Source organism: Coenobita brevimanus, chromosome 58, assembly GCF_032717465.1.
Source record: "Coenobita brevimanus isolate Jiangsu-jjx chromosome 58, ASM3271746v2, whole genome shotgun sequence".
NCBI lineage: Eukaryota > Metazoa > Arthropoda > Malacostraca > Decapoda > Coenobitidae > Coenobita > Coenobita brevimanus.
In genome coordinates this window covers 25,008,218-25,030,633 of record NC_137011.1, presented here as the reverse complement: position 1 = coordinate 25,030,633, position 22,416 = coordinate 25,008,218, and the positions used below count along the sequence as shown (strand labels likewise).

Below are 22,416 nucleotides of genomic sequence, written 5' to 3'. Positions count from 1 at the left end.
GCACTTCTTCATGGCCAGCATATTGCGTTATTGTTACATATCAGCAATCAAGATGGGTATAAAGCATATTAGGTCATACTAAAGTAAAAACAGCAGGGTGTGTGTTAGACTTTAGCTTGTTTGTTTTCATCAGAGGGAAATGGTCCTCTCAAAGTCTGTTTAAAACGTGGTTGCAAGAAATTTGATGAACTTTGTTTTGTGGAAGGGATGAATCTCCTTGGTTGCTAGTCAAAGTTATCTTCCAGTCTAACTATACTTGACCATCAACTAATGTGAAAGGGGGTGCGGATGAGTGTCGGGTGAAAAGCAGACTGCGATGACAAAGTTTTATGCAACTAATCCCTTGCTTAGGTTTGTCCATCGACCGAGGCTGATAGTGTCCAGACTCGTGGTTGTCACTGAGAAAACTGAGACCGTGGACGACCCGGACCACCCTGGGGAGAAGAAAATCATCGCCTACAACGCCGAAAACGCTATTATCGAGGCCATCGCCAAATCAATGAATTTCACGTAAGATAAGTAAGCCATAATATTTTGACGGAAATAGTATGTGTGTGTGTGTGTGTGTGTGTGTGTGTGTGTGTGTGTGTGTGTGTGTGTGTGTGTGTGTCTCCAAGAGCTGCAAAACAATTGGGATTATTAAAAATCTTTGTACCATTACATTTCACCTTCCAAAGTAGACTGAGTTAGATACATTATATAAAAGAGAGAAATAAAAACAGGAAAGAAAAGAAAGCTTTCTGTCCACTAACTGTCCAGTAAAATGGGCGATAGTGTCAGTTATTATTTACTTTGTTGCAAACCCACATTCTAAACTGTCCACATAATGTTGCTTCATTAATATCTGTGGCAACTTTTATCATAAACAACTGTACCACTACTACTACTACTACTACTAATACTACTACTACTAATAATAATAATAAAAATCATCTTCATCATCATCATCATCAGCAGCAGCAGCAGCAGCAGCATGTGTACAACTCATAGTCAAGGACATGGTATCTCGAAATATAAATCATATCAGTGAATGTAAAGTCTCAATACATAAATTACTTTTTATGATTAATTTTAACTCCATAATTTTAACTAGTTATATCCACATTCGCCAGCACTGAACTGCCAGATGTTTTATTCATTCTTGTTATACCAGCTTTAAAAGGACGAGATGCTTCCCAGTGGTGACTAAAATCGCTTGTAGGTGTCACAGCTCTTCACAAGGCAATGATTTGTGTGAAATATAAGAAGTATTGTACAGTACCTAGTTTACTCTCTCTCTCTCTCTCTCTCTCTACTTTTCCAGGATCAAATTTATCCGGCCAGAAGATGGGGAGTGGGGGTACCTGACCAGTGACGGGCTGTGGACAGGCATGATTGGCATGGTGTATAGAGAGGTGGGCAAGGTTTCTCTCGTTTAATACTTACTCCTAAAATACTGGGTATTCAAGGAGATTTCACATAGTTAGTAGTACTTTGAAATTAGATTTGCTTTGATATGAGGGCACTGGTTAATATGTATATGTATGAACAGATCAGGGAGGAAAAATTAATGATTTTACAAAATGGAAAATGAAAATTTAGGTAATTACTTGCCTGCTTAGCCTGCCTGATTTTTTAATGGAAACTGATAATTTAGGAAGTATTTGCTTCCTTAGTCTCTAATTCTGTAGTCATTCACATCCCTTCATAAACTTCATGGGGAGAAAGATGGATCTTACTTTCCAGAGGTATATTAAGGCACCTCTACTGGGTATTGCGATTTACATTTCATTCGATGGAATTATTTTGCACTTGGTAGATTACTAGTGGAGAAGGGAGAAAAAGTGAGCAGATGGAGAGAACACTTTAAGGAATTGTTGAACATAGAGGATGGAAGTAATGCGAGTATAAGTGGCTGGGGAATGGCTGGGAGAAGAGGAAGGTGAGAAGACAGGAAGAAATCAGTAGCATAGAAGTTGTGGAAGCAATGAAGAAAGTTAAATCTGGGAAAGCCCCAGGAATTGATGGAGTGTGTGGTGAAATGCTGAAGCATGGCGGAGAGATAGTAGTAGAATGGATGTGGAAGATGTGCAGATTGGCCTGGGAGGAAGGTAGAGTCCCGGAGGATTGGAAGTCAGGTATAATTATTCCCTTGTACAAAGAAAAAGGGGAAAAAGAAGTGTGTGGTAATCAGAGGGGCATTTGTCTTCTTAGTATAATAGGAAAAGTGTATGGTAGGATACTTACTGACAGAGTTAAAGAAAGAACAGAGAAATTAGTTGGAGAACAACAGGGAGGCTTTAGGAAAGGGAGAGGTTGTGTAGCTCAGATATTCATTCTTAAATCTTTAGTGGAAAAGTTTCTAGAGAAGGGAAAGAAGTTGTATGCGGCTTTCATGGATTTGGAGAAAGCATATGACAGGGTGGATAGACAAGGATTGTGGAAAGTGTTAAGAATATATGGAGTAGATGGGAAGTTGTTGAATGCTGTGAAGAGTATGTACGATGGTGCGAAGGCTGCAGTGCGTGTGGATGGTGAACTAAGTGAATTTTTCTCTTTGAAAGTTGGGTTGAAACAGGGATGTGTCATGTCTCCATGGTTGTTCAATCTGTACATGGATGGGGTAATAAAAGAGGTACAAGGTAGGGTAGTGGATGTTCGAGTGGCCCTGGTGAGAGAGGATAGTGTTTGGAAACTCCCTGTACTGTTGTTTGCAGATGATACTGTGTTGTTGAGTGAAGACGAAGGGGAGCTGCAAGGCTTGGTGGATGAGTTTGGGAAAGTGTGTAAGAAACGGAATCTAAAGGTGAATGTAGGGAAGAGTAAAGTGATGGTCTTTGAGAGAGGTGAAGTCAGTGAATGTACAGCGAGGCTGGATGGTGAGGAATTGGAAAGTGTGAGTACGTTTAGGTACTTGGGTAGTGTGATGAGTAATGATGGAGGTTTGGAGGGTAAAGTGCGTGAAAGGATACAGCAGGGAAGAAAGGCTTGCTGGTTCTTTGAAAGCAGTGATAAGAAACAGGGAAGTGAGCATGGAAGTGAAAAAGTTACTACATGACAGTATTGTGATACCAACTCTAACGTACGGAAGTGAAGCTTGGACGTTGTTGGATGGACACAAGTCAAGAGTGAGAGCAGTGGAAATGAGTTATTTAAGAGGAGCCTTTGGAGTCACATGGAGAGACAGGCTGACGAATGAGGATATAAAGGAGCATTGTGGTGTGGATGTGGATGTGATAGGAAGCGTTATGAGGAATACATTGAGGTGGTTTGGCCATGTAGAGAGGATGGAAGGTGAAAGACTGACGAAGAGAGTGTATGTGAGTGAGGTGGAGGGGGGAAGAGGGAGGGGGAGGCCGAGGATGAGATGGAGGGATGGGGTGGAGAGGTATATGAGAGAGGAGGGTGTGAGTTGGGAGCAGGGCAGTGAGATGGCGGGGGACAGGGTGACTTGGAGGCGATTTGTTTGTGGCCACCCCAAACGGGATTGAGGCGTCTGGCAATAGATAGATAGATAGATAGAAAAGTTTCCTCTCAATTTTGTCAACCAATCTTTCCCCTGGGGGTAGGGGGATTTCAAGAATACTCCCTCAGTATCCCTGCTTGTCGTACGAGGCGACTAAAAGGGTTGGTGGTTGGTTAGTGCCCCACCCCGTAAAAAGAACTAACTGAAAAAGCGAATAAAGCGCCTCGGACCCGGACGAACCATACGTTGACGACTAAGGAACGGACAAAGGACATTCTTAGGGTGGGAACATGGAATGTGAGAGGAGTGAATGATGAAGTGAAAGAGAGAGAGATTGTTCAGGTGCTTGAGGACGCAAAAGTGGAAAAATGTGGATTGACTGAAACTAAATGAAAAGGTGAAAGGGTGAGAGAATGGGAATATGGTTTAGGTATATGTGCGGGAGTCAATGAGAATGAGAGGGCAAGAGAGGGAGTACGTCTGATGATAAGCAAGAAGTGGAAGGAGAATATAAGAGAGTATGGAACAGTGGGTGCAAGGATTGTATGGGTGAGGATGAAAGTAGGTATACAAGCGTGGGTGATTGTATGTGTGTATGCCCCGACAGAGGACCGAGTGGCAAGAGTGAAAGATGACTTTTGGGCGAGAGTAGAAGCATGTATGGACAAGTTTGAGAGGAGCGAGAGAGTGCTTTTGATTGGAGACATGAATGGCAAAGTTGGGAATGTACGAGTGGATGGAGTGGTTGGTCAGTGGGGTGTGCCAGCTGAAGTAGATGGGAATGGCAGTGCTTTGGTGGACATCTGTGGATCATGTTATGACGAAAGTAGGTGTTGGCAATAGCCAACACCTACTGTACTTTCGTCATAACATGATCCACCGATAAACATGGAGAGTAATGAGGAGGATGGTTGATGAACTCGTTGAACGAAAGGCAATGATAGACTACGTGTGTGTGGATGAGCGAATGAGAAGACAAGTGTTGGATGCAAGAGTGTGGAAAGGGTGGGGGAATAGTCTCGGACCATCACTTAGTGATGGCCGAGGTAAAGATGCAAAGAAAATGGTCGAGGAGACGAAGGGGAAGACAGGAGGAAACATCTCCTGTGAGGAGAGTGGAGAAATTGCAAGATAGTGAGAAAATGACAGAGTATAAGAGCATAGTGGAAGAAAGATTGGGAAGGTATGAGCTAGAGCAGATGGAAGGGGTGGAAGACGTATGAAAGATATTCACGGAAGAAACAGGCGCAGCGTGTGAGGCGGTTTGTGGAGTGAGGAGGAGATGCAAGGGTGTGCAAGGGACAGGATGGTGGAATGATGAGGTGAAACGAGCTGTGGAACAAAAGAAGAAGGTATATAGTGAATGGTTAGCGAGTAGAGGAAGGGGAGAAGATGAGAGAGAAGAGAGAGGTATATGTGAGCAGGAGAAGGGAGGTTAAGAGACTGGTGAAGGAGAGTAAGAAGAAAGTGGACGAAGAGTTTGGGAGGAATCTGAGTGTGAAATGGAAGGAGAGTAAGAAATTGTATTGGAAGGAGATAAAGAAAGTAAGGCAGTGTGAAAGGGGAAATAGTAGCGGAGTGAAAGATAGGAATAATAGATTGTTGGTGGAGAAGAGAGATAAATTGAGGAGATGGAAGGAGCACTTTGAGGATTTCTTGAATGTACAGAGTGAGAGTAGTGCGAGTATAAGTGGTTGGGGAATAGCTGGGAGAAGAAGAGATGAGAGGAGGGAGGAAGAGATCAGTAGGGCGGAAGTAATGGAAGCGATGAAGAAGATTAAGTTGGGAAAGGCCCCAGGAATTGATGGAGTGTGTGGTGAAATTCTTAGGTATGGGGGTGAGATTGTTATGGAATGGATATGGAAGTTGTGTAGATTGGCATGGGAAGAGGGAAGGGTTCAGGAGGACTGGAAATCAGGTATAATTGTTCCTTTATACAAAGGAAAAGGGGAGAGAGAAGTATGTGGTAACCATAGGGGTATTTGCCTTCTTAGTGTGACTGGTAAAATGTATTGTAGAATACTCATTGATAGGGTTAGGCATATGACAGAGGAGCTAGCTGGAGAAGAACAAGGGGGATTTAGGTAGGGAAAAGGGTGTGTAGATCACATATTTGTTCTAAGATGTTTAGTGAAGAAGTATCTAGAGAAGGGAAGGAAAGTGTATGCTGCCTTCATGGACTTGGAGAAAGCTTATGACAGAATAGATAGGCAAGGTATGTGGAAGGTATTAAGAATATATGGAGTGGAGGGGAAATTGTTGAGTGCTGTGAAGAGTATGTACGAGGGAGCTAGGGCTACGCTGCGAGTGGATGGTGAGCTGAGTGAGTTCTTTGATCTCAATGTGGAACTGAAACAGGGTTGTGTGATGTCTCCATGGCTGTTTAATATAAACATGGATGGGGTTGTAAAGGAGGTGAAAGGTAGGGCAGTGGATGTGGGAGTGGCTCTAATGAATGAGGGTGAGATTTGGAAGATTCCGGTGCTGCTGTTTGCTGATGATACAGTATTGTTGAGTGAAGATGAATGAGAGTTGCAAGGTTTGGTGAATGAAATTGGGACAGTGTGTAGGAGGAGGAAGCTGAAACTTAATGTAAACAAAAGTAAAGTTATGGTGTTTTAGAGGAATGAAGTCACAAAGTGTACAGTGAGGTTGGATGGTGAGGATATGGAGAATATGAGTGCATTCAAGTACTTGGGTAATGTGATGAGTAAGGATGGAACTTTGGGGGACGAAGTGCGTGAAAGGGTACAGCAGGGAAGGAAGGTTGTTTGTTCACTGAAAGCAGTGATGAGAAATAGGGAGGTGAGTATGGAAGTTAAGAAGTCACTGCATGACAGTATTGTGATCCCTACCCTGACGTATGGAAGCGATGCGTGGACCTTGCAAGAGGGGAACAAGTCAAGAGTGAGAGCAGTGGAAATGAGTTACTTGAGAGGAGCATGTGGAGTGACATGGAGGGACAGGTTGACGAATGAAGAAGTGAAGGAACGTTGTGGGGTGGATGTGGATGTGGTTGAGAAGATTAGGAGAAATACACTGTGGTTTGGACATGTGGAGAGAATGGAGAGTGAAAGACTGACTAAAAGGGTGTATGTAGGTGAGGTGGAGGGAGGGAGAGGGAGGGGTAGACCGAGGATGAGGTGGAGGGTTGGAGTTGAGAGGTATATGAGGGAGGGGGGGTGAGTTGGGGGGAGGGTAGTCAAATGGTGGGTGACAGAGCGACTTGGAGGCGTTTTGTCTGCGGCCACCCTTTGCGGGATTAGGGCTTCGGGCTATAGATAGATAGATAGATAGAATCTTTAACATCACCTCGAAGTGCATCCTACTAAATACAGTACATCAGTGAAAATTTTATAGAATACTTCAAGCCTCCATATTCCCCACCCTAACAGAAGACATAAATTACAGTTGCGCTGTTAGGTCAACCCTAAGTTGAATACAACCATGTGGATATGGTAAGTACTGAATGAAAATAAATAGGAGGCGCCACACAGTTCAAGGATCATAACTTTTAGTATATTGCCCACCTCAATAGGAAGCAGACATTGCCCTAGGACTGTTTACAATGACACCCGAGCGAGCAACAGCAGTCGACTTCACAGACCACGTGTCCATCAACTACGCAAGAATCTTAGCACCCAGAGGAAGTCCCGAGGTTACACTGTGGGGGTTCCTGCAGCCCCTGACGACGAATGTGTGGGTAAGGATTTCTCTCTCTCTCTCTCTCTCTCTCTCTCTCTCTCTCTCTAGCTCTCTCTCTCTCTCTCTCTCATTTCCTTGAATCCGGTGACGTTCATTTTAGTGTATCTTTTGCTGCTAACAGACAATTTTTTTCAGCTTAGGAAAGGTCTGTTATATACTGAAGAGCCTGATTAACGTTTTACCTAACCTTCCCAGTTCAGATTAGTATACTTTAAGCTGATTCAAATATTAAAGATTTTGACAAGAAGATTAAAGAGACATTCCTGGGATCAGTTGGAGAATATATATTTGGCTATAGACCGGTGGCGTATGAGTGAAGGCCATCACGACAAAAAATATGAATGTTCTGTTTTGCCAAGACTTTGTAAAAAATTTAGTTACCTCTGCGATAAAATATAATCGATTTCTGAAACAAAACTCGAAACAATGGTTATACGAAAGCCAACACAAAATAACATGATCTTGGTTTGCACTACCTAATAATTTTGCTTTTAAAACTTGTTATTTAGTCAAACAGCCTAACCCAAGTAGTCGGCAACAAAACTCCTGCTGCCTCTCCCAATTCATTTGACAAATCAGCTGCAAGCAACATACTGATTTCACCTGGGTAAAGATAATTGTCATCAGTGTCCTTTGCTTTGTATTTACTTGGAAAATTTTCAAAGACCGTGGAGAGAAAAGCTGGAGAGGCGACCGAACTTTTGTTGTTGAGAGTACCTGAACAAAGACAAATTCAACAGACAAATTGTATCATATCATAAATCCAATACAGATTGGCATCCTGGCTGCGCTGGTTGTATACATGTTGGTGATGGTGATGCCCTCTTGTATCCCCGATAAGACTCTCACTCGCTCCAGATTGATGAGGAGCTCTTTCCACTGTGTTCGTGTATTGCTGCAGCAAGGTAGGGTAAAACACACTCAGCATACTTCAGATATGACTGATTCAGAAGGCACAGTCTTCCAACACACCCTAACGAATTGTTTTTAATCATGAGTTAGTTGCTGTGGTTTCCGAGTACAGTGTAATCCTTGTCTGATGGTCAAGTGGGCCCATCGACAGCAATCAAGCAACTGCCCCTGCAAGGCCATCCTGTGCGGTAAATCAATGTTTCCATGTGGTAAGCAACGCCTTGCCACAGCAAGGCGTGAGGAAGAATATAAAGATTTGATTCCCGGATGGGTGACACATTTGCTTAGCTCTACCCAGTTAACAATGACATCATTAAAGCTTCCACATCAGCCTATTGTTGGGCTGCATGCCTACCACCCACCGTCGTAAATGTTTTCCTGACTTACAGGAAATCACTAGGCTTTTTACTCAGTGTAGAGCCACCTGAAGTGGAAAGAATACTAATGAAAATTGACAGGAAGGATGAAAGAAATAGAAAGAGAGGAGGGTAGACACTAAATAAGAATGATTACAGTGAAGGGAGAACTAGGTAGCACTACATCAAGTGAGACTGTGATGGTCACCACCACCTACCACTATTTATATATAAATGAGCAGAATAAGCTATTCTTAATTTTCAGTAGTCAAGTGCTTAGAGGACGGTAATCAGGGGGAAGGCCTTACTTTGTGCATAAAGTTTAAACTACTAGAGGTGGTTGTAGGTTACTTGTCCAGTGTTCTATGCAGTAGACAAATATCTTTGAAGCCATACACTATAATTATTTCCTGCCCCAACCTTGGATCAATTTTGCATCATCTCTCTGCTTTAGGCGTGGAAGAAGGCTCGAGCTGGTGGTGGTGGGAGCGTGTGGTGCTGGGGGTGTGGATGCTGATGACGCTGGTGCTGATGCGGAGCTACTCCGGCAACCTTATGGCTCTTCTTTCGGTGAGGCTGATTCCTGAACCCATCCAGGCGCTCGAAGACCTGCTCGAACACCCGGTTCAGATCATTCTGGTCAAGGGAACCGCCGAAGACCAGGCTTTTAGGGTGAGTTTCTGGTATTTTGTGTTCATGAGATGCTCCCTCTCTCTATCTCTTGCTCTCTCTGTATTTGAATTGTTATTATCGTTTTTGTATGTGTGTATGTGTGTGTGTGTGTGTGTGTGTGTGTGTGTGTGTGTGTGTGTGTGTGTGTAGAAGACAAGATAACACATTAAAGTTAACATAATCAGATAAGTCCAGTTGAATTTTCAAAAGGCTTTACGTTTTAATTTTGAGAAGAAAACGAATGATTTAAACTTGTTCTTTGGGGGAGGTATTGTGAAAAAGATGGGTGAAAATTTTAGTGACCTGCATAAAACAAAAAAAAATACTCTTAGGAATACAAACATTCTTTAGTTCGTCAGAATTATCTAAGTGGAAATTTCAGTCATTCTGTAGCTTATTTCTCTCAGTTCAGTGGCAGAATAAGACAATATTAAGATTCTACATCCGATCCATAGCATTTAATATCGGGTGCATAATATTTTAGTGGTTATCTCTTGTTACAACTGTGCATTAAAGACGGAGAGTTGGTAAATATAAGACACACTGAAGTGAGTCTAATACGATTCCTTGAGACATGCAACGTAGTCTAGTGTTAATACCTTATTACACCCCTGCGTTGAAGATGGAAGAATGGGAATTTTAGGCAGTGTTTAAAGTGAAGATTGTAGTAGTAATTATCTGTTCATTTACTATTCTCTCTTCGCCTAACTAGGCGTATTGGCATCTCCCTATCTTGATTGCTGAGCTATAAAGTTTAATAGCAAAATATGTTGCTGGTCACGAAAGTGCTGTGGAAACGATGCATGGCCGTATTGTTATCTTTGACTGCCACCGAGATACGTGTAGTATGCAGGAAAAAGACGAATAATTCCATCAGGTTAAAGTAAATGAATTGTGGTATCACGTAATTACAATGGGCATATCGGTACTACTGCCCAGACAGCTACAAGTGGCATAAAACAAAAGATCTGGAACCTGAGGAAGGAGAATCGTATCATGCGCTTTGGTACCGCTCAGCTGGACGTTGCGCAGTCTGTTCTGTTGGAGGGGAAGTCTGCCATGATCACTCTGGATGTCTACCTCAAGAAGTGGATGGCATTGGAATTTACTAGAACAGGTAATATGGATGTCTCTCTCTCTCTCTTCTGGTCAGGGACATTAGAATCTCCGTAACTTAACCCACTGTTTCCCGGCAGGTTTTTCGCCAGTGACCCCCCCCCCCCATCCCGGCAGGTTTTTGGAAAGTTTTTTTTTGGCTAAAACCTCCTCTTTTTATGAGAAACATCGAAAATTCAGAGAGAAAGTCCTCACCTGAACTTAGAAGTGCCCTGTACAGGTGATCTTCCCCTCAGCTGGTACAGTCCTCTCTGGAGCCACTCTACAGAGAAGACGTTTTCTTTGGGAGGGGTAACTATTCCAGAACACTCAAAACAGGTACTTGGTACTAGTTCATATGTAGTACGAGTATACTCGTTTTCACTAATAATATAGGTGATATAAGCATTGTTTCACTCACTAAACACATCAACATACCGCACCTTCCATGGCAATGTTACCTCGTAATCACTTCTGCTCGTTTCTTCCTCTAACGCCACGTAATATTTGTCCTCCACATTGGGAATCACTTTCACTTTGAATTTCGTTGTTGGAGGAGAGACCATAGTGTGACAGGTCTTTACTGGCCAGGTCACAGCTAACAGGTGAGTTGCCGAGAAAATAGCGTGCGAGGGGGGGGTAACGCGGGTCCAGGCAGTGTCACCCCCTGGCGGTCGGTAGAGGAAGGTCTCCCACATATGCCTACCAAAAATCACCCGCAAAACATGGAAAATGTGCATATGACGGACCTCGCAATTGCAAAAAGTGTAAACAAGTCGTCGGGAATCACCATGACAAATCGTTGCATTGCGTATACATGTTGACGGGACGCCTCGCGTTAACAGCAGTAAACTAATTGTATGAATCACGAAAATAAAAAATCACCTCCTCCACTTTTAACCCACTTAAATTGGCAGGCCCATAGTTATCTAATTTATGGATACAAGATCAAGTTTTACTTTTTTTTTTTTTAAGATCAGTAAAAACTGCCACACTCAAAAGGTTTCATTAGGTCCTTCCACAAAGACTCTTTAAAACCTTGGTTTGTTTGTTTCATGAAGAAATTAAATTCTAACCTATGACCATAGCGTGTAGTGTGTAAGACTGGTGTATAATATGAACAATCCACTCTACTTTTGGTACCTCACAGGCGGGTGTGTGTTCAGCCTAGGTAATATGCGGTACATACCCGCCGTGGAGGCCATGGCGGGTCGTAAGGATAGTCTCCTCGTTCCTGCCCTTGGACGCAAGTACGCACCTTATTATTATTATTTTTTTTTTTTTACCATAATGCTTAAATGCCAAGCAAATCTTCGTATGACTCACTGCATTGAGGACCGTATTCTAGGTGGTATAAGAGGCCTCATAACACCTCCTTACCGATTTATTTTGCATATTTCATCTCTCTTAGTCATCTCATGTCGTTGTAATACCTACACTATTTGCATCATTCACATGCAAGGGATATAATATGCAGAATAAAAATCGCTATGATGCGATACGAAATCTCCAAAACCACGCAACAAATTTTCGTGGAGGTGGATGATTGTGTTAACCAAGTGAATATGCTGCTGATAGTTCTCCCATATTATGCCATTTTAAAATACCCTGCTTTACCTCATTGTTAGATGGAAATTTGATTCAGCATTATAATACTGATGATGATGTGAAGATGATGATGGTGTTTCTTACTCACTTATTTATAGGGATGGGATTATGATAAACTAATGTACAGCTCAAAACAAAAATAGAAATATTGGATGATTAGAGCTTAAGGAGTGATAGATTTCAAGTTACTCATCGATAGTACAATACATGAACTAGATTATACAGTTTATTTACTAGCATCCTAAACAGTACACCTACTTGCGCCTATACACCATTAGTACACCTGGGTCTCACAGACCCACAAAATAGAAAAAAAAAAAAACTTGTGTTTTATTTACTGAATCCTTGACAAATCTATAACCTTTTTGGTTCAATTTACTATGCAATAATGAATATACAATTAAAATTAACATATTTAAAGCATTTTAGGCAAATTTTTGAAAAAAATCTTTACAGTTTCTGTTTACATGGACCCCATAAGAAAAGAAACAACACAATGATGCTCGCACTGCTGTCAAAGCTAGTGGCATGAAGGGTCTTCGTGGTGTGGAGAGGGCAATTCACAGGGTGAAAAAATTTGCATCACACAGCAGTAAATTTCAGCTCCCCTTATCCAGTACACCTGGGTCTCACAGACCCAGTGTTATACTTTAGTGTGTTATACACCAAAACAGAAGGAGACCTGGAAAACCACACAGCCACCTTTAGCATCGGCATCCAAACCTAGGAAGCTATTGAGAAGGAGAGGGGTCCCTGGCATATAGTAGTTGCTAAACCAGTAAGTGGCAAAAAGTGGCTGTTTCAGGGTTATCCCTCTTCGTCGTCTAGTCTTATGCTGTGTATAGCTGTTAATCTAAAATATTACAGATTCAGCTTTATTATTATTATTATTATTATTATTATTATTATTATTATTACTGTATTATTATTATTATTATTATTATTATTATTATTATCATGATTATAATTATTATTATTATTATTTATTATTGTTATTATTATTATTATTATTATTACTACTACTACTACTACTACTACTACTACTACTACAACGACTACTATTACTTTATTCTGGCATATCATTTAACATCTGATTATTTTGCCATTTACTAATAATTAATTTTAACTGACATTGCAATTTTTTTAAAGTTTGAACTGAATTAAACAATGCTTCTTTATTCAACATTATATAGGTGGCCAATGTGTGCGGTGCAATACTGTATAGCCTTGCTTAAAGTTACTGGGTCTTCAGGAGTTACGGTGTAGGGGTGAAAGTGGTGTGTGTGTGTGTGTGTTGCAGCAAATAATGTGCGATGCGTGGTTGTGGTGCGGTGTGGTGTAATAGGGTCATGTTTGGTGATACTGGGTCTTTAGACGTTATGGTGTATGGCTGAGAATGGTGAGGTGTGTGGTGTTGGGGCAGTGTGTGTGTTAGTGTTGCAGCAGATGATGTGTGATAGGTGGTTGTTGCGTGGTGTGGTGCAATTGAGCCCTGTTTAGTGATTTTGCGTCTTCAGGCGTTATGGTGTAGGGGTGAGAGTGGTGTGGTGTCTGGTGTTGGGACAGCGTATGTGCTGGTGTTCCAGCAGATTATGCATGATACTAAGCTTGATTGTGATGTGTTGTGGTGTGATGCAATAGAGCCTTGCTTAATGACAATGGATGTTTAGGCATTATGGTGTAGGGGTGAGAGTAGTGTGGTGGGTGGTGTGGGAACAGTTTGTGTTGGTGTTGCATCAGATGATGTGTTATGCGTGGTTGCCGTGTGGTGTGGTTCGAGACAGCCTTTTTTTGTGTTACTGGTTGTTTAGGCGTTATGTTTTTGGGGTGAGGGTAGTGTGGTGTGTGGTGTAGGGGCAGGGTGTGTGTTGGTGTTGCAGCAGGCGATGTGTGATGCGGGGTTGCTGTGTTGTGGTAATTATGATAAGGCAAAGGCATTTTAGTTAAGTAAGGCACATTGGGTTGACAAGGATTAATTGGTACTGATTATAATTATAAGACAGTGATAGAAATTTTGTGGGGATTGTGTAAATAGTTCTTTTTTGTTATAGAGTTTATGATAGGTCTATTCCAATGAAATTATATCAAAATTACTCCTAATACTACTGTATGTAATAACAACAGTGTATTGAAAACTATGGTGCTATAACCAAATTTGTTGTCATTATAATTAGAATTAGAATTAGAAAAATATATTGCAACTAACATAATTATTATTATGCTATTCGGTGATAGGTGGGAGCGCTCACCATCCAATCACTGGATGTAGTGTTGCTTTGGGTGTCTGCCCTTTCCTCTCTTCTTTTCTCTTCTGTCTTTCTTTCCTTCACTCTTTCCTCTTCCTTCTGCTTACGGGTGACTTTTGCACTCCCTCTTCTATCTTTCTCTTCCTTCTGCCTACGGGGGCCTCTACACTGAGTGAGTGATAACCATATGACCAAATTATGGTGCCTGGTGCTTTAGTGGGTAATTAAGGTGCTCCAATCGGATTGAGCCTGTGCAGGTTTATATCCAAGGGATGGTTGGGGTTTATTGCCCATGTAATGCACTCAGGGATGAGTGAGGCTGGTCACTCTTATCTTTAATGTCAGGACCAACTTGCCTAGCCCCAAGTTCCTACGCTCCTCATGGGGCAACATAGGATTAGATGATGATGATGATGATTATGCTATTAACTGTAATATTTACTGATTTATCTACTGTCAGTGGCTTTATATGTGTGATGAGATATTATATAAAATATGATTTATAACTTTTTAACCCCTTAACCGCGGGGCTTCACTTTCGTGGCACTTGGGAGCAAGGGATAGTACCGGGGGCATCACTTTTGTGATTCTGTGTTATTTTGAATTCGCCCAGGCTTTCAAGTGGTGGCTTGTATCATCTATCAGTACTGCCAATGTCCAACACTACAGTAGTCAGCACTCCTAATCTCATCTGTACTCCCATCCATTGTTGACAATTTAGTCATTTCTTCCTGTTCTTGACACCCCTCCCTACCTCCCCTCCATTACCCTCTCCTCTCGCCTGCCTTCGCCAGGCTGCACAAAGTAAATCTTCCCCGGAATTTTCCACTGATTTCATCCATTGAAATAAGCCCTATGCCCTGTTCTTATACAAAATAATATATACAAAAAAGAAATAAGGTAAGTAATAATGCCATACACCTGGAATTGGCTACTTATCACCAGACAACACCTCACGTGCACTCGTTCGTTAATTTTCCCTGTTTATTTCTGCTTGAAATATGCCATATAATCTATTCTCGTAATAAAAATATATATAAGAAGGGAAGGGAGAAGCCTAAGTGATATTTACATTCACCTGGAGCTACCTAATTTATTATGTATTGTCTAGATTTCCTGCCAATCATTTCATAGCGCTTATATTAGCAGCTGTCACCACGCTGATATTGGCAGCCTTTCACTGCCCCTAGGCCACCACAGCATTCAGTTTACTGTCGTCTTTCAAGGTGAAACAATGTCGGATTCGCGCCTGTCCTCTTCCGCTTTTTAGCCCTCCACCGCATTTTAGCCCTGTGACCTCTACCCGTACTGAACCTCGTGTGGAAAGGGGTAAAGGGCTAAGTGGCTGCTGTTGAACGTCAAGTGGCTAATTTATCAATGAAAACGATGGACAGTGACTATGATCTTTCTGGTGAGTAAAACAGTGCAAGTGGAAATGTAAATAATGTGTAAACAGCAAGAGAAAGCAATGAATTTAAATATAAGTGAACAGTGGAAAATAGTTTTATAAGTTACTGCAAGTGACAGTGCATAACACAGTGTAAATAAAATAGAAATGTAAATAATGTAAATAAAATAGAGAATGTAAATAGAAATGTAAATGAGTAGTAATATAAGAATACGTGTATATATACTAGGAGTAATGAAAGTGAAAGTTTCACTCAAGCAAGTATGAATACTATGAGTTATGAAAATGAAAGTGGAAGTGACAGATTCTCTTTCAACGCTAGTATACAGGACGAGAAAGTGAATGCAACGTATTTTCTGAAAGAGAAATTGAATGCCTACAGTGACAATAAACTACTATTACTGAAGGAAACTTATGGATAAAGACTGCATATATATATATGTGTTATATAATAACAGAAATATAAAGTGTGAGTGTTTTTATGAATAATAAATGACTGAATACCAGCGGCGTACGAGTGCAGGTGGGAAATTGGTACACGCTTGTAATTTTCATTGCTTTCACAGTGTTTTTTTTTTGGGGGGGAGAATGGATTCCAAACTATTTGAAAATCATAGAATAATGTTTCTAATGATAATATCAGGCTGTGGTAATCATATTACGGGGTGTCAGGAAGTGTAAAGTGGAGACTTCGTTACCTTACTTCAGAAGTCTCCATAAGTCCTATGGTACTCGACGAAGGCTCAACAAACATCCCAGGAGAAAGCTAAAGGTATGTGCCACAGGCATATTTAATTATAATATTCTAGGACTAATAACTGATTTTTGGCAAATATTTTTACAAAGTCTGTCAGAGCGCTAATATCCTCGCGGGACACGCAAGGAGCGCCAAAACAACCCCGCAGTTTAGGGGTGAAGAACAGTGTGTGTGTGTGTGTGTGTGTGTGTGTGTGTGTGTGTGTGTGTGTGTGTGTGTGTGTTCTTACCTAATTGTATCTTTACGGGAATGTGTCAAGCTCATACTGTCCCGTGTCTTAAATCATTTTTGTCGTACATATCCATAAATTTGTGAACTGTTTTTGCACACACTATTTCATTCGGTAGCGCATTCCACTGATCAATTGCTCTATTTGGGGAACTAAATTTCCTTACGTCTTTATCGCTCTCTTTTTATGCAGTTTTTTACAGTGTCTGCTCGCTGATGCTTCCTCATAGATTATGTAATCATTTATGTCTATTTTCTCCTTCACTGATATGTATTTATATAGCATCATCATGTCTGCTCTTTTCCTTCTCTCCTATAGTGTAGGCAGATTCAGTTTTTCTAGTCTTTCTTCGTAGCTTAGATCCCTTAAGCTTGGTACCCATCTTGTAGCGGCCCTTTGTAGTTTTTCAATCTTGTCTATGTGTTTTTTGAGATGAGGACTCCAGACTACTGATGCATAATCCAGGGTTGGTCTGATGAATGATGTCATTATCTTTCTTAGCATGTCTTTATTTATGTATGTGAACGCTATTCTCTTATTTGCAAGCAGTGAATACATGTTCCGTACCTTCTCACTGATGTGGTCAGCCGGAGATAGTCTGTTATTGATAATCAAACGTAGGTCCTTCTCTCTTTCTGATGTGTGTAGGGTTTTATTTCTTAACTTATAGTTCCAATCAGGTCTTTTTTCACTATTAACAAACTTGATTACATGACACTTGTCCACACTGAATTCTATTTGCCATATATTGCTCCATTCATAAAGTTTATTTAATTCTTCTTGTAGCTTTTTACATGAGTCTGCATTATTAATTGTCCTTTGTATTTTTGCATCATCAGCAAACATATTTAGATAGCTTTCATTTCCAATGTTACTGTCCATATCTTTTCTATACACTAAAAACATGAGTAGTGCCAGCACTGAGCCCTGTGGAACTCTGCTAGTCACTTCTCTCCATGAAGAGAAATTTCCCCTTAAGCCCCTGTCATACATATGCGACTCAAGGCCCGACCGTGGCAGGACTAAAGGTCGTGTCCTAGTTGGCTCCCACGCCTCCCTACTGGCCCTGAATCTAATATGCTCATGACTGCCTCATGACTGGTCGTGACATCCTCAAGAATGCGACCAGATCATAAGGTGACTGCGAGGCAACTGTGAGGCGACCATGAGGCGACGGAGCAATTAGTCTTCAAATTTGAAATTTTAATGGATTTTTGTCAGCCACGACCACCCAAGAATGCAACACGACTGTGTGACGCGTTCAGGGAATGCATGACGACCCACACCCCGATCCTCCTCCGACTCGGGGTCTGGTTGCAGTCTGATCACGGTCTAGTCATGGTCGGTGACTTGTTATGCAGTCGGAATGTTTTTTTTGTCGGCGACTGCATGCTGACACGCAACGAACGCATCACAACACATCCAATTGAGCTAAGACTGCTTCAGGACTGACCTACGACACTCCCGACTACGACGCAACTGTGACCCGACTTTTGGCAAGTCGTGAGGCGGCCACGATTTTTTAATGCGCTCATTAAAAATTTGTGAGGCTCGAGGAGTCGGTAGTTGAGTGGATTATGTCTATTCCCTTTCTTGAATAAGGGAACAGTGTTTGCTTTCTTCCAAATATCAGGTAGCTTACCTTGTCTCAAGGATTTCTTGAAAATTAAAGATAATGGTATACTTAACTCCTTTGCACATTCATGTAGCACCCAACATGAAATTTCATCAGGACCATTTGCTTTTCTTTTGTCTAATTTAATTAATTCCTCCTGTATTTCTTTTTCTGATATTTGTATATCTGGTAGCATGTGTCGGCATGCATGTTCCACATAATCTCTCTCAAAACTATTTTCTTCTGTAGAAACTGATTGGAAATTCTTATTTAGTGCTTCACAAATATACTTCTTTTGTGTACTGTATAGGTAATTCCCTCATCCATAATGGATTGTATTTTATCTTTTACTTTGGGTTTGCTTCTGATGTAGCTGTAAAATAGCTGCAGTTGATCACTACTTTTGTTTATGATATCCTCCTCAAACTGTTTTTGGGCTTCCCTCCTTATTCTTGTATAATCGTTTCTTGCCTCTTTATAGTTGTTATATGCCCTTTCACTATTCTGTATTCTGAATCTATTCCAGAGCAAAGCTCATTTTTCTTGTGATTTTTTACATTCTGTATTGAACCATTTCTTTTTTTCTTTTCTGCCTCTTTGTGCTGTGAGATGTACTTCTGGAATCCTACTTCATAAAGTTCACAGAATTTTTTATTTATAGCATTTAAATTTTGTCCTCTAAGCTCATTTTCCCAATCAGTTTCTAAGAAGTACTTCTTTAGGTCATGATAGTTTTCCTTTTTATAGTTTAGGCTCTTTCTGTAACTTTCATTGCTGTTAACTATGTCATATGCAATCCTGAAGTTGCAATTTAGTACTGCATGGTTGCTTTTGCCAAATGAAAGGTGATATTTTAAAATGTCAATATCGTTTTCTTGCCTAGTAAATATAAGGTCTAGCACTGAGGGTACATCGAGTCCTCTTTTTCTTGTATTGTCCCTTACATGTTGCGTTAGGAAAAACTCCTGCATGAGATCCAGGAACATTTGGTCCCAGCAGGTTTCACAGCTTATTACTGTATATCTAGAGTATTCCAATTTATATTTGTATTAAAATCTCCAGTTAGTATAATTCTTTCCGATTTCTCTTCCATTGTATGTAGTAATGCTCTTAAACTCTGAATTGTACTCCCTGCCAGATTCTCATATTCGCCTTTTTCCCATGTGTTTGATCTGGGAGGCATGTACAAATTGGCCACAGTTACTTTCCCTTCAGATGTATTAATCTCTGCTGCAATCAGTTCTACTTCTGAGGGTATATCTAGTTCTATTTCTTTGAATTTTAGATTTTTCTTTGTATTATGATTCCTCCTCCTTTTTTTAAGTTCCTATTTCTTCTCCATATATTGTATTCCTCTAAGTTTAGGATGTCATTTGATATCCTTGGTGTTAATTTTGTTTCAGTTAGGCATATTATATGTGGTACATTTTCTCTGATATAATCATTCATCTATAAAAATTTAAATACCATTCCATCCACATTTCAGTACGTCAACTTAATCATCTTATTTATATACTTGTCATGACTTGGTGCTACTACCTTCCTCCTTCTTATTCCCTCCTGTTTATGGACCATTATCGTACCTGCAATCCAATTACTTTGTAAAAAAAAATGTATTCTTCTCCTCCTCTGATCTTCTCTCATTTTTTGTTTTTGCTTCCTCTCTCTTCTCTTTCAGTAATTCCAGTTCCTCTTGTGTTAGGCATCTTTTTATCCTTACATTTTTGAACTCCTCTTTCTCCATAAGTTACTTTGCATTTTTCAGTATCTCCTCCACAGTGTTTACACTCTGGAAGGTTACCTTTAGGAACCTTGACTTGTTTCTCTCATATTTCCCTAATCTTTTGTGTTCTTTTATGACTTTATTACAGATTTCCTCTGATACTTCTTTCAATATCTTCATTACATTTGCCATCTCCTTTTGTCTCTCAAGATCTTGTTTCTTACTTCTTCCTCTTCCATACCAGTGATTACTATAGATGTGTTGATATCTGCTGAATCTCTGACAAATTTAGGGTTGTTTTGGATTATTCTTTTCACTTCCTTTCTAATGCTTTTTTCTTCCATCCTTGTTTCTAAGTCTTTCTTTACTTTCACAATTTCAGCATAAGTGATTTCCACAACATTTTCGTAGCTTTGCACAGCCTCATTCACCTGTGTTATCTTCTCAATATCACTGCTCTGATCTATCAGATTGCTTACTTGCCTAATTGTCTGTTTATCATTTTTTAACTCTTCCATAATATTCTCATGGTTGACTATTGTCCTTGCCATTTCACTAATTTTCCTCCTAAGTGAACCCACTTCTATTGTCAGCTCATCTATTGTTGTGTCTTTCTTGTTGACTTCCTTTCCTATTTTTTTTATTTCTTCCTTCTGCAAGTGCAACTGTTTTTTAATTTCATCAATCTCTTTCTAAGAAGCCATCTCTAGTCTGTGTGTGTGTGTGTGTGTGTGTGTGTGTGTGTGTGTGTGTGTGTGTGTGTGTGTGTGTGTGTGTGTGTGTGTGTGTGTGTGTGTGTGTTTAAAACAGTGTTATCTAGGATGTGTATAAGAATCTTTGCCTAAATGTTTTTGTATGCCACACTTCTATACCACCTGGCCACGCTGGTGGTTTGTATGTAAGTGATTGTTGTACTGGCAGTTATTGTCATATTTACTGCTTGATATAGTGTTTACAAATCGTATGATTGGGTGCTGTGTATGGTAATGATCAATTGGTGTATGAGTCCGTTGATTTTACAGTGTGTGGTAACAGTTGATGTGTTAGGGAAACGAAGCTAGTATTCCAAGGATAATGGAGTGAGGAAGAGGCATGTGAAAGGCTTCCCACGTCTCCTTGATATTTGTGGACAAACTACTACTACTACAACAAGAACTAGTACTACCACTACTACTACTACTACTTTTTCTTCTATTACTACTGCTGCTATTACTACTGCTGCTATTACTACTACTGCTGCTGCTGCTGCTGCTGCTGCTGCTGCTACTACTACTACTACTACTACTACTACTACTTCTACTACTACTACTGCTACTACTACTACTACTACTACTACTACTACTACTACTACTACTACTACTACTACTACTACTACTACTACTACTATATTATTATTATTATTATCATTATTATTGAAATACACCCCCCCGTGGAGACACCCACCCTAGGACGGCCCCACGGTCCCACACCCACCCCAGAAGGAGACAAAAGACGGGCAGGCAGAGAGGACGCCAGGGCCAAGGGACACGGGTCCAGGTGTACCAAGGCCCTGCTCCTCTCTTCCCCCTCAACACAGCCAACTACAACTAAACAGTACCAGCGCACTATATATCACAGCCGGACCAGCACTCGCCAGGATCGGGGTGGGACTCGTCCACAGACAGTCCCAAGCAGCACTGCAGAATCAACCACTGTCCATACAGGGGAAGGGTCGGCCACTGTACGTCCTTTAATTGTTGACCCCCTGCAGCACCACGGTATCGACCACGGTCCATACCGGGGAAGGGTCGGCCACTGTATGCCCCTCAACTGCACCCACCCCTGGAACCAGCCCCACGGTGGCGGCCATTGTACGCCCCGGGTTGGACGTGACTGCCACTGTATGCTGGCAAGCCAGGTAAAGGAAGAACCAAGATGTCGCCCACTGTCCATGTCGTGGAAGGGTCAGTGACTGTTCGCCCTTGATCTGCCTCCTCCTCAGGGAACTGCACCGCGGTATCAGCCACTGTTCATAAAGGGGAAGGGTTGGCCACTGTACACCCTTCAGCTATTGCCCTTAGAGCTTGTGGAACCGCAACGTCAGCCACTGTCCATGTCAGGGAAGGGTCGGCCACTTCATCTACTGTCTCTAGGGCTACCCTTTCGGAGGAAGTCTCTGGCTTGGCTCACTTATCATCTGGAGGCTGAGCGGGACGCCCCTCTCATTCTCCTCGCAGGTACAGTCCCCCGGAGGAGCTACCGTTTGAGGAGTGGTGGCAGGGTCCTATCCCAGGAGAGGGGATCCAGCCCTTACAGGTCACCCCTGGACGACACCCAGTACTGATGGACGTCACCCAGAAGAGAGACACGACAGGCAGCTCCTGATGGCAGTCCAGCCTAGTGGTGACCACAGCCCCCAGCAACCCAGGGACATCCCCAGAACCCTGGGGTGGGACCTCCCAAGCCTGTCCTGCAGGCCACCCTCCACCAGGAACAGAAGATGACAGGTGCGTCTGTTGGCCTTGTTTGGCCCCAGTCCTGAGGGCCGCCTCCCAGGTCGAGACCCCGCTAAGGATGGTCCTCCCTGTACACCAGACCACAGCCACACCCAGACTACCTCACCCCCTTCAGTAGTCCCGTTTCCCCTTCTTGAGGGCACGCCTGAT

At 41.6% G+C, this 22,416-nt stretch overlaps 1 protein-coding gene across 1 annotated transcript; it reads left to right on the top strand.

The window, feature by feature from the left end:
• Nucleotides 1–316: 316 nt before the first annotated feature.
• On the top strand, nucleotides 317–22,135 carry LOC145402693 (glutamate receptor ionotropic, delta-2-like). Its single transcript, XM_080274666.1, has 9 exons — nucleotides 317–510; nucleotides 1,304–1,394; nucleotides 6,984–7,148; nucleotides 7,923–8,055; nucleotides 8,873–9,090; nucleotides 10,030–10,207; nucleotides 11,336–11,435; nucleotides 21,522–21,668; nucleotides 21,988–22,135. Exons 1-9 carry the CDS (start codon nucleotides 317–319, stop codon nucleotides 22,133–22,135), a joined length of 1,374 nt encoding a protein of 457 aa, XP_080130792.1.
• Nucleotides 22,136–22,416: the final 281 nt, after the last annotated feature.

Bases quoted from the DNA above. Each gene is read 5' to 3' on its own strand.
- LOC145402693 (XM_080274666.1), top strand. From the start codon at position 317: ATGACAAAGTTTTATGCAACTAATCCCTTGCTTAGGTTTGTCCATCGA. The intron at 511-1,303 runs GTAAGATAAGTA...CTACTTTTCCAG, and splicing joins GCCAAATCAATGAATTTCAC to GATCAAATTTATCCGGCCAG. The intron at 11,436-21,521 runs GTACGCACCTTA...GACCCCCTGCAG, and splicing joins GTTCCTGCCCTTGGACGCAA to CACCACGGTATCGACCACGG.